Here is a 12,269-nt window from a genome sequence, read left to right as displayed (position 1 = left end):
GCTAATTTTGTATTTTTAGTAGAGACGGGGTTCTCCATGTTGGTCAGGCTGGTCTTGAACCCCCGACCTCAGGTGATCCACCCTCCTTGGCCTCCCAAAGTGCTAGGATTATAGGTATGAGCCACCGTGCCCAGCCGAATTATTATTTTTAATATATGTTTCCTTATGTAATTAAACATTTTCTAAAGCTTCATTTTTTTAAGGTTGTATAGAATTCCATCATATCAATATACTTTATTTACATAGACCTATATTGATGGACATTTGCTTCCAATTTTTTACTAAATAACATTGATTTTAAATGACTGATTATTCTTTTTTTTTTCTTCTTTTTTTTGTGTTGTTGAGATGGAGTTTCGCTCTTGTAGCCCAGGCTGGAGTGCAATGGCATCATCTCGGCCCACTGGAACCTCCACCTCCCAGGTTCAAGCGATTCTCCTGCCTCAGCCTCCTGAGTAGCTGGGAGTACAGGCATGTGCCACCATGTCCAGCTAATTTTTGTATTTTTAGTAGAGATGGGGTTTTGCCATGTTGGCCAGGCTGGTCTCAAACTCCTGACCTCAGGTGATTCTTCTGCTTTGGCTTCCCAAAGTGCTGGGATTACAGGTGTGAGCCACCGCACCCAGCTGAATATTCTTATTCAGTGGTTTTGTGCATCTATAAATATTTCTTTAAAATCAGTGTCCAGAAGTGGAAACTACTATGTCAAAAAACATAAACTTATTACCAAATTGTCCTCCAGAAATGTACCAGTTTCTACCGTCAAATTTTCTACATCATGAAAATGTAGTTTCTACATCAAATTTTCTGCATTATCTTTTCTACATCAAGAAATTGTAGTTTCTTTTTCATTTGTATTTTATATCTATATAGGTGATTCTAAAATTTCTTTTTATCTTTTGCTTCATGTCTGTTCATGTTCTTTGCCACTTTTTTTGGTTAGGATAATCTTCCTTTTTATTGATTTGTAAGCACTCTTTATTTATTAGGAGTATTAAGGTTTTGTCTGTCAATAAATATCAAATGAAGCCTGAGTTCTAGTCATGCCTGTGCCCAAGACTTGTGTGATTTTGTTCCATGATCCAACCTTCAGTGTTCCAAGTTGCAAATATTGTGATCTCTGAAGCCAGTTTCTTACTGTGAAATATCTGTATCCTTTAACCTTTCAGGCGCCAGGAACTCCGAGAGCTTCGGCTGCTCCAGAAAGAAGAGCATCGGAACCAGACTCAGCTGAGTAACAAGCATGAGCTGCAGCTGGAGCAAATGCATAAACGTTTTGAACAGGAAATCAATGTGAGTGCGAGAAAAGATGGGACCCTGGAGGGCTTCTTGCCTCCAGGTGTTCTCTCAGTGGAAGCTACATAGTGGGAATGATTGGGTAGTGGAGAGTAATTCACAACAATTGCCCAATTCCTGGGGGCTTCCCGATCTTGTTAGGCAGTGACTTGTTAACACAGAATCCCGTGAAGGTCACAGCGATCCTGAGTCCCACAGGAGGATCTCCAGAGGGGAAATAACCTGTATTGAGCACCATGCAACAACACATGGTCTGGTCTCCCTTTTGCAGATGAGGAAATGGAGACTCAGGCTAAGTAACTTGCCCCAGGTCACACGGCAATAGGGTGGTAGAGCTGGGATTCAAGCTTAGGTCTGATCACAAGCTCTGAGTTCTCCCCATTCCACTTCCCATGTCCCTCCCAGGTATAAAGTGACTTCACTGAGTTTCTCAGAATTTCTGCTCCTTTCAGGCCAAGAAGAAGTTTTTTGACACGGAATTAGAGAACCTGGAGCGTCAGCAAAAGCAACAAGTGGAGAAGATGGAGCAAGATCATGCCGTGCGCCGCCGGGAGGAGGCCAGGCGGATCCGCCTGGAGCAGGATCGGGACTACACCAGGTTCCAAGAGCAGCTCAAACTGATGAAGAAAGAGGTGAGTATGTGCTCAGTGGGGGTAGGGGCATCTCGGAGTATTAGGGGCCTTCTTGGTTGCAAGTGATCGTGGCCTCAACTCAACCTCACCTTGGCAGCAGAGGGGTACGGCTGAAGAGCTCGGGAGCAGGTGAGCCTGGATCTGTGTGCCCAAGCTGCGCCATGAGGAGCCACTTCTCCATCTTCTGAACTCTGCTTTCCTCTGTGTTGCTATGGCTCAGGGCAGGCCCTCACCCTGTGGCCTCAGGCAGCTTCCTTTACATCCTCCCAGCTTAGCAACCCCTGCCGATAAAGAGCAGGGAAGAAGGAAGGGCTGGTGGTCCGGGGGAATTTGAGATGCTGTTCCCAGAAGGGCGAGTGGGTGCTGGGTGGGTAGGCACATACAACATGCCCTCTACGCTCCACCGTCTCTGCCTCCTCCTCCTCCCCATGTTGGAAGGGGAAGGGGAGGATGGAAGGGGGTATGTGGTCCTGAGGCACATCTCTCGAGCTGCTCTGGAGAGAGGCATCTGAGTGTCAAAGAACAGCCCATGCCTCCCTCTGTGGAGGAAGGAGACAAGCAGGCTGGAAGCCCCCGGGGCAGGAATGCCAGTCCAGGCTGTTCCCAGTCTCCCAACTGGTAGCAGTGGATGAGCAGCCTCTGAGGGTGGTCCTCAGAGGACCTCAGAGCCCAGATTCCAGACTTTACCATGGTGGGCATGACATTCGGGGGCATCCCAGAGGCCTTGGGAAGCTGCCTCTGGGAGCCAGGGTTCCTGGCCAGCTGAGCAGTTGAGGCAGTCACCTTAGGCACAGATATACCTCGGAGATACTGTGGGTTTGGTTCCATACCACTGCAATAAAGCGAATACTGCAATAAAGCCAGTCAATATTCAGTAAACCATGCTGTACACAGATGTGCTGTCACCTGGGCTTTGTGGCTTCATTTTTAGAGCACAAGCAGAGTAGATTTAGCCTAATTTTTTTTTTTTTTTTTTTTTTTGGAGATGGAGTCTCACTCTTGTCACCCAGGCTGGAGTGCAGTGGCACAATCTTGGCTCACTGCAACCTCTGCCTCCCGAGTTCAAGCGATTCTTCTGCCTCAGCCTCCCGAGTAGCTGGGACTACAGGCACGCACCACCACGCTTGGCTAATTTTTGTATTTTTGGTAGAGATGGGGTTTCACCATATTGGCCAGGCTGGTCTCAAACTCCTAACCTCATGATCTGCCCGCCTAGACGTCTCAAAGTACTGAGGTTATAGGCATGAGCCACCATGCCCAGCTTAGCATGATTCTTAAGGGCCCTAGGATTTTCAAAATGGTAAATGAGCATTGGCTTCAACTTCAAGTCACCATCAGCATGAAACCCTAACAAGAGAGTCAGCCTGTCCTTTGAAGCTTTGAAGCCAGGCATTGACTTCTCTGTAGTTATGAGAGTCCTAGATGGCATTTTCTACCAACAGAAAGCTGTTTCATCTACATTGAAAATCCATTGTTTAGTGCAGCCACTTTCATCAATGATCTTAGCTAGGTCTTCAGGATTACTCACTGCAGCTTCTCTGTCAGCACTTGCTGCTTCACCTTGCTCTTTCACGTTATGGAGATGGCATCTTTTCTTGAACATCATGAACCAACCTCTGCTAGCTTCCAGCCTTTCTTCCTCAGCTTCCTCACCTCTCTCAGCCTTCACAGAATTGAAGAGAGTTAGGGCCTTGCCCTGGATCGGGCTTTGGCATAAGGGAGTGTTATAGCTGGTTTGATCTTCTACCCAGACCACTCAAAGTTTATCTCAGCATAGGCTGTTTTGCTTTCTCATCATTCGTGTTCGTTGGCGTAGCACTTTTATCTTTCAAGAACTTTTTCTTTGCATTCACAACTTGGCTAACCGTCTGGTGTAGGAGGCCTTCCTTTTGACCCAGTAAGTTTTCTCCATGCCTTCCTCACTAAGCTTCATCATTTCTAGCTTTTGATTTAAAGTGAGAGACACGCAACTCCTGCTTTCACGTGAACACTTAGAGGCCATTGTAGGGATATTAATTGGCCTAATATCAATATCGTTGTGTCTCAGAGAATAGGGAGGCCTGAGGAGAGGGGAAGAGACAGGGGAAAGGCCAGTCTGTGGAGCAGTCAGATCACATTCAACACTTATTGATTAAGTTTGCTGTCTTATATGGGCTCGTGGCACCCTATAACAATTACAGGAGTAACATCAGAGCTCACTCATCACAGATCGTCATAATAGAGATAATAATAGTGAAAAAATGTGAAATATTGAGAGAATTACCAAAATGTGAACAGACAGGAAGTGAGCACATGCTTTTGGAAAAATGACACTGATAGACTTGCTCGACACAGAGTTGCCACAAACCTTCAATTTGTAAAAATGACAGCATCTGCAAAGTGTAATAAAGTGAAGCATGAAAAAATGAGGTATACCTGCACATTTCAGAGGACCCAAAAACTCAGTCATCAAGATAAAAAAAATTTTAATGCAGCCGGGCGCCGTGGCTCACACTTGTAATCCCAGCACTTTGGGAGGCCCAGGCGGGCGGATCACTTAAGGTCAGGAGTTTGAAACCAGCCTGGCCAACATGGTGAAATCCCATCTCTGCTAAAAACACAAAAAAATTAGTCAGGCATGATCACAGGTGCCTTAATCCCAGCTACTCGGGAGGCTGAGCAGGAGAATTGCTCGAACCCAGGAGACGGAGGTTGCAGTGAGCCGAGATCATGCCATTGCAGTCCAGCCTGGGCAACAAGAGCAAAACTCCATCTCAAAAAAAAAAAAAAAAAAAAAAAAAAAAAATATATATATATATATATATATATATATATTCTATTAATTTCCAGATCTGTTAATTTCCAGAGAAGCCAGACAAACAAAAAGTCCAATATTGAACAAATAAAACAGTTGCCAACATGCTAGGGAAGCATATAGACTGGCTGACTAGAGATCTGGAGAGATCTGCTTTAGATGGGTCTGGGAAAGCCTCTCAGTGTATGACATGTAAGCTGAGTACAGAAGGATGCTGGCAGGCCTAAGAACCTTCCAGGAGGGTGGGACAGCACCTGCAGAGGTCCTGAGGTATGGGAAAGAGCTTGGAGTGTTCAAAGAGCTGGAAAACCATCCATGTAGCAGGAGCTTAGGAAGCAAAGGGGAGATTGGCACAAGATGGAATCAGACAGGTAGGCAGAGACCACATAGGGCAGTGGGCCACAGGCAGGAGTGTGCTATTTTAATAATCCTGTTAACATCCTGTCCTTACATAGATGTTTTAGCATTAAATGAGAAGTACATTCAGGGTTAGACCCAGTATCTGCTTGGAATAAGAGCTGGGTAGATGCCCATTCCTTCCTTGGCTCTACGCCCTGTCACATGTGCACACCGTGTGTGTGTGTGTGTGTGTGTGTGTGTGTGTACTTATAAGAGTGGGAGAGAGAGGAGGCGACAGAGGAAGTTGCCTAGTTTAGGAGGGGATGGGGGAAGCCACAGATCTCCTCACCATTTCCCAGAACTTGCCCTTAACAAAGTTGGACTTCCTCACCAGCAGGGTTCCAGGAAGGCTCTCGAGCCTGCCGCTGAACGCTGAGGCAGAGCGTGGGATCTGGCACCTGGGGTTCCGCTCACATTCAGTTTTTTCAAATATCTTTTTCTATGGGTGTTTTTCTTCAAGAAGTTTTCATGGAAAGAAAGAGCTTAACTTCTTTGCTCTTTTGGCTTTTTTTTTTTTTAATGATGAGGCTGGAGTGCAGTGGTGCAGTCACGGGTCACTGCAGCCTTGAACTCCTGGGCTCAAGTCATCCTCCTGCTCCAGCCTCCTGAGTATTTGGGACCCTGCTAATTTTTTAAAAAAATTTTTGTAGGAATAGGGGTCTCACTTACTTGCCCAGGCTGGTCTTGAATTCCTGGCCTCAAGTGATCCTCCTGCCTCGGCCTCCCAAAGTGTTGGGATTATAGGCGTGAGCCATTGCACCCAGACTCTTGGCTTTTTGAGGAGGACAGGGCTCACACCATTTAGTAAGATGGTGTCCCAGTTACTGGTCTTTTGTGTAGGCAAACTTTCTTTCTTTGATTCTGCAGCTTACTTATGTAACACAGCGATGGCAGGAGGCCAGTGAGAGGCTTTGCTCCATGGCAACCCCAGATATCCCAGATGGCACTGTCTTGCCATTGCCTACTCCACACTCCTAAGAACTCCTCTGATTCCAAAGGTCACCTCTGTGAGGGCTGCAAGGTGCTGGGTGAGGAAGTAGGAATTCCAAGTAGGAATGGGAGGTCTGGCCCATTGCCCTTGACATAGTGGTCAGGATGCAGCAGCAGGGGTGAAGGACAGAATTAGAAGGGACGAGACCTCCCCCCCAACAGGTGAGCAGCCTCTGAGCTACCTACAGGTGCATCAGCCATTCCAGTGCTGCAACAGAGTAATTCACACGTGGATGCTGGAGAGGGAGACCATACACATATGCAACAGGCACTTTCCTCTAACCAGCCCAGAGCAAGGAAGTGTGTACCCTGTCCATTTCCCCACGATCCAATCAGTGTGAGAGAGCATGTCATAATTTAAATTCAGGCCTGGGAAACACACACCAAAAAGAAAACCAATAAGATTTGAGAAGCCTCCTGGGACCCTCTTCAGTATTACAGCAATTGGTGTGGGATATTTATCATGCTAATCACTTTTCAATAAGGAAATACACATATAGGAAAAATAATTATTAGCAAGGTAGTTGAACAGGGACCTATTTATTGTTCATGTCAATTTCAAGTAATTTACTGCATCTTCCTGTATATGTGTATATATGCATATACAATTAATGTGGATACATTCTCACAACTCTGTAAGAAGGGACTTGGTGGTCTGCTACTCAGTTCCTATATACCAAGTAATCTTTAGCATCCATGAGAAACTGGCTTGACAGTTGTAACTTCTTAGATCACTGAAATCTGAAAACAAATATAACCAGTCTTGAAGGAAATCTTTCCAGAACTCTGTTTTCCTGCCTTCCCGGGCAAAGTTCAATAAACAGAATTTAGCTATTAAATAGTTTGGATCTCTGTTAACACCACAGAATTGTAACCCTCGAAGGATCCCTAAAGAAATTTTAGTTGAAAGCCAGATTGTTTTTCCTGATGAGAAAATGAGGAACTCGAACGAGTTCAGTAACTTTTCTGAAGACACGTAGCTGGACTAGAATGCAGGTTTTCTGACATCCAGCAGCATGCAGTTCCCCTGCCCCTGCCTGTCAGTAGATCTCAGCGGGAGAGCAGCGCTGTTATGTGAATGTCCTCGGGGGATACTGATGGATGGAAGTCCTGTGCCCCTTTGTCAAGTGGCCCCATGTGACTCTACTTTTACTGTTCCTTTGCCTTCGCCCTCCATGGTCAGTGGTGTGACGTTTCTTTGTGTTTTCAGTGCCTTTGGCAGAAATCCTTCACTAAACTGCTGCTTCTAATTGTCTGTCCTGGAAAATCAAGAAATCATGCTTGAAACAGCACAGTTTTAAGCTCATGAGGCCTTTAAATTGTGTGATGCCTGAGATGGTGCTGTCGAAAGGCATTTTGGCAGACACCACAGCCAGATGCTGAACTAGGGTTATATAGCATCTCCACGGCGACCCTTTGATATGGAAGCAGAAGTGGCACAAATAAGATTTAAATATTTTACTAGGACTTCTAAGACAGTGATCCTCAACCAGGGACTATTTTGTTCCGTGGGGGCCAATTGGCAATATCTGGAAACATTTTGGTTGTCACCACTGGGGAAATAAGGGAGCGGTGCTACTGGCATTGAGCAGGTAGAAGCCAGGGATGCTGCTAACTTCCTATAATGCACAGGACGCCCCCACAGCTAACGCATAGGACAGCCCCTACAACAAATGCACAGGACAGCCCCCACAGCAAAGAACTCTCCACCCACAAGGTCAGTAGTGCTGAAGTTGCAAAACCCTGATCTAAGACCATTAGGCCAAAGAACATAGGAGAAGGATTCAGATTACAAATCTAAGACCATGAAAAAAAAAAATCCAAGAATTGAAAGAAGAGACAATGAAGAATAGCTGCTGGGATTTTGGGGCCAGGTGGTAAGTGCGTGTTTGACTTTATGAGAGACTGCCAGACTGTTCCAAAAAGGGCTGGATCATTTTACATCACAACGAGGTGCAAGAGTTCCAGTTGCTCCAGGACCTCACCAGCACTTGCAATTGTCAGGTTTTTTAGCCATTCTGATAGGTGTAAAGTGGTGTTTCATTGTGGTTTCTAATTCACATTTCACTAACAACTAATGATTTGACTATCTTTTCGTGTGCTCACTTGCTACCCATATGTATTTATTTTATTTTATTTATTTATTTATTTTGAGATGGAGTTTCACTCTTGTCGCCCGGGCTGGAGTGCAATGGCACAATCTCGGCTCACTGCAACCTCCACCACCTTCCAGGTTCAAGCGATTCTCCTGCCTCAGCCTCCCGAGTAGCTGGGACTACAGGCACCTGCCACCATGCCCAGCTAATTTTTGTATTTTTAGTAGGGATGGGGTTTCACCATGTTGGCCAGGATGGTCTTGAACTCCTGACCCCAGATGATCCACCCACCTCGGCCTCCCAAAGTGCTGGGATTACAGGCATGAGCCACCGCGCCTGGCACCCATATGTATTTTTTAGTGAAGTATTGGGTCAGATCTTTGGCCGTTTATTTAACTGGGTGATTTTTCTTACTACTGAATATCCACAGTTCCTTTTAGATTCTGTATGCAAGTATTTTCTCAAATATGTTGTATTTTGCCCACATTTACTTCCAGCCTGTGGCTTGTCTTTTCTCCTGACAGTGTCTTGTATAGAGCAGAAGTACTTTTTTTTTTTTTTTCTTTTTTTGACAGGGTCTTGGTCTGCCTTCCAGGATGGAATGCAGTGGCACAATCATGGCTCAATATAGCCTTGAATTCCTGGGCTTCCACCTCAGCCTCCCAAGTAGCTGGGACAAAAGGCACATACCAACACACTCAGCTAATTTTTTTTTTTTTTTAATGGAGTCTCACTCTGTCCTCCAGGCTGGAGTGCAGTGGTGCAATCTCAGCTTACTTGCACCCTGCACCTCGTGGGTTCCAGCAATCCTCCTGCCTCAGCCTCCCAAGTAACTGGGATTACAGACATGCGCCACCACACTTGGCTCATTTTTGTATTTTTATTAGAGACAGGGTTTCACCATATTGGCCAGGCTGGCCTTAAACTCCTGACCTCAAGTGATCCGCCTGCTTCGGTCTCCGAAAGTGCCATGATTACTGTTGTGAGCCAATGCACCCGGCTGCTAATTTTTTAATTAGTACTTTGTTTTTGATGAAGTCTGTTTTATCATTTTTTCTTTTAGGGATTACGCTATTAGTAGTAAATCCAAGAAATCTTTGCCTAACCCAACGTCACATGCTTTAGAAGTTTTATAATTTTAGGTTTTATATTTTGATATATAATCCATTTTGAGTTCATTGTTATATAAGATATAAGGTGTGGGTTAGGTTCACTATTATTATTATTGCTATAATAATAATTATTGCCTATGGATGTCTGGTTATTCCAGCACCATTTATTGAAAAGGCTATCTTTTTTCCACTGAATTGCTTTTGTACCTTTGTGAAAAGTTAGTTGACCACATATACTCGTATGTGGTATTTCTGGATTCTCTGCTGTTTCACTGATCTATTTGTCTGTCCTTCACCAATACTACAGTGTCTTGACAACTGTAGCTTTATAAAAGCCGTGAAATCAGGTAGTGTGAGTCTTCCAACTTTGTCCTTGTTTTTTAAAGTTGTTTGGCCATTCAAGTTCTTTTGCCTTTCTATATAAACCTTAGAATCATCCTACTGATTTCTGTGAAATACCTGCTGAGATTTTGATTGGGATTGAGTTGAATTCATAGATCAGTGTGGAGAGATAGGACATCTGAACAATATTGAGCATAACATATCTCTCCATTTACTTAGGTCTTCTTTGATACATTTCCTTAGTGTTTTTAATTTGAGCATACAGATTCACTATATATTTTATATTTATATTCGAATTATTATTATTATTATTATTATTTGAGGCAGAGTCTTGCTCTGTCACCTAGACTGGAGTGCAGTGGCGTGATCTTGGCTCACTACAACCTCCGCCTCCCAGGTTCAAGCATATCTCTTGCCTCAGCCTCCCAGGTAGCTGGGATTACAGGTGTGTGCCACCACGCCTGACTAATTTTTTTTTTTTTTTTTGCTATTTTTAGTAGAGATGGGATTTCACCATGTTGGCCAAGCTGGTCTGGAACTTCTGACCTCAAATTATCCACCCAACTCAGCCTCCCAAAGTGCAAGGATTATAGGCATGAGCCACTGCTCCCGGCCTTGAATTATATTTATTTCATGTTTTTGGTGCTGTTATGCAACGTACTTTTTTTAAAAAATCAATTTCTGCCAGATGCAGTGGCTTACGCCTATAATCCTAGCAACTAAAGAGACTGAGATGGGAGGATCACTTGAGGCCAGGAGTTGGAGACCAGCCTGGGTAACATACTGAAACCCTGTCTCTAAAAAAAAAAAAAAAAAATTAAAAATTAGGTTGGGTGTGGTGACTCATACCTGTAATACCAGCACTTTGGAAGGCTGAGGCAGGCAGACCACCTGAGGTCAGGAGTTCAAGACCAGCCTGGTCAACATGGTGAAACCTCATCTCTACTAAAAATACAAAAATTAGCCAATGTGGTGGTGTGCACCTGTAATCCCAGCTACTTGGGAGGCTGAAGCAGGAGAATTGCTTGAACCCAGGAGGCAGAGGCTGCAGTGAGCCAAGATCGCACCACTACTGCACTCCAGCCTGGGTGACAGAGCAAGACTTCATCTCAAAAAATAAATAAATAAATAAATAATTAGCCGGGTGTGGTGGCATGCACCTGTAATCCCAACTGCTTGGGAAGCTGAGGTGAGAGAGGATCACTTGAGCCCAGGAGTTCGAGGCTGCAAGTTAGCCATAATTGCACCACTGTGCTTTAGCCTGGGAACAAAGTAAAACCCAACTTGGAAAAGAAAAATTCTAATTGTTCATTGCTAGATTGTAAAAATACATTGATATTTATATATTAATCTTGTACTGCAATCTTGCTAAACTCACCTATTAGTATTAGTATCTTTCTTTGTAGATTCCTTGAGATTTTCTACATAGACATCATATCTACAAATAGAAACGGTCTTATTGCTTCCTTTTCAATCTGTATGCTTTTTATTTTTTAATTGCTTTATTGTGCTAGCCAAGGCCTCCAGTAGGATGTTGAATAGGAATAGTAGAGAGGACATCTTTGCCTTGTTCCCCATTTTAAGGGGAAGGCATTCAATATCTCATCATTAAGTATGATGCTAGCAATAGGGCTTTTTATAGCTGCCCTCATTGGATTAACAAAGTCTCTTTATACAGACGCAGAAGCTGAGGTTAAAAAGAAAGAAAAGAGGCCAGGTGCAGTGGCTCACACCTGTAATCCAGCAGTTTGGGAGGCCGAGGCAGGCGGATCACAAGGTCAGGAGATCGAGACCATCCTGGCTAACACAGGGTGAAACCCCATCTCTACTAAAAATACAAAAAATTAGCCAGGCATGGCGGTGTGCGCCTGTAGTCCCAGCTACTCGGGAGGCTGAGGCAGGAGAATGGCGTGAACCTGGTAGGCGGATCTTGCAGTGAGCCGAGATTGCGCCACTGCACTCCAGCCTGGGCGACAGAGCAAGACTCCGTCTCAAAAAAAAAAAAGAAAGAAAAGAAAAAAAATTTTTTAAGTCTCCTATTCCTAGTATGCCAATCAATTTCATTATGAATAGGTGTTGAATTTTATCAAATGGGTTTCATGTATCAGTTGATATGATCATATGGTTTTTCTTTGTTAGTCTGTTGATATAAATTATATTGCTTGATTTTAAAATATTGCATCAGCTTTGCCTTTTTGGGGTAAGAACCATTGGTTATTGTACATTTTCCTTTTTATATATTATTGGACTCAATTTGCTGATATTTTGGTGAGGATTTTGGGGTCTGTGTTCGTGAAGGATATCGATCTGTGGTTTTCTTGTGATGTCTATCTGGTTTTGTTGACAGCTGTTGTGATACCTCGGTTCTTGTCTTCTTGGCTTTAAAGAATTTAAACATGAGACACACAGCAAAGGAGATGCAGCATAGAGTAATTTATTGCAAAAGGAAAATAATATTTTGAAAGTTAGGTATAGAGTAGACAGTACACCCTGAGAGAGAGAGAATTCAGAGTGGGCTGCTTGTAAGGATGAGACAGCAAAGACTGGCACTAGGGAGACTCTTTTAAAGGGAGCCTTACATGGTGATTCCTAAGTAGGTGGGAAGAGG

The 12,269-nt window shown here is 44.1% G+C and overlaps 1 protein-coding gene across 1 annotated transcript in view; it reads left to right on the top strand.

Moving 5' to 3' along the window:
- The window catches only part of STK10 (serine/threonine kinase 10), a 144,340-nt gene that overhangs the window by 103,975 nt on the left and 28,096 nt on the right, over positions 1-12,269 (top strand). The window contains exons 11-12 of the mRNA XM_019027991.4: positions 1,170-1,293; positions 1,749-1,928. Of these exons, the coding sequence (XP_018883536.3) occupies positions 1,170-1,293; positions 1,749-1,928 (304 nt within the window). The remainder of the gene's footprint in view (positions 1-1,169; positions 1,294-1,748; positions 1,929-12,269) is intronic.

The sequence above is a fragment of the Gorilla gorilla genome, chromosome 4 (assembly GCF_029281585.2).
Source record: "Gorilla gorilla gorilla isolate KB3781 chromosome 4, NHGRI_mGorGor1-v2.1_pri, whole genome shotgun sequence".
In the NCBI taxonomy this organism is placed as follows: domain Eukaryota; kingdom Metazoa; phylum Chordata; class Mammalia; order Primates; family Hominidae; genus Gorilla; species Gorilla gorilla.
Note: the sequence above shows the minus strand (reverse complement) of the source record. Positions and strands in the feature narration are given on the sequence as shown.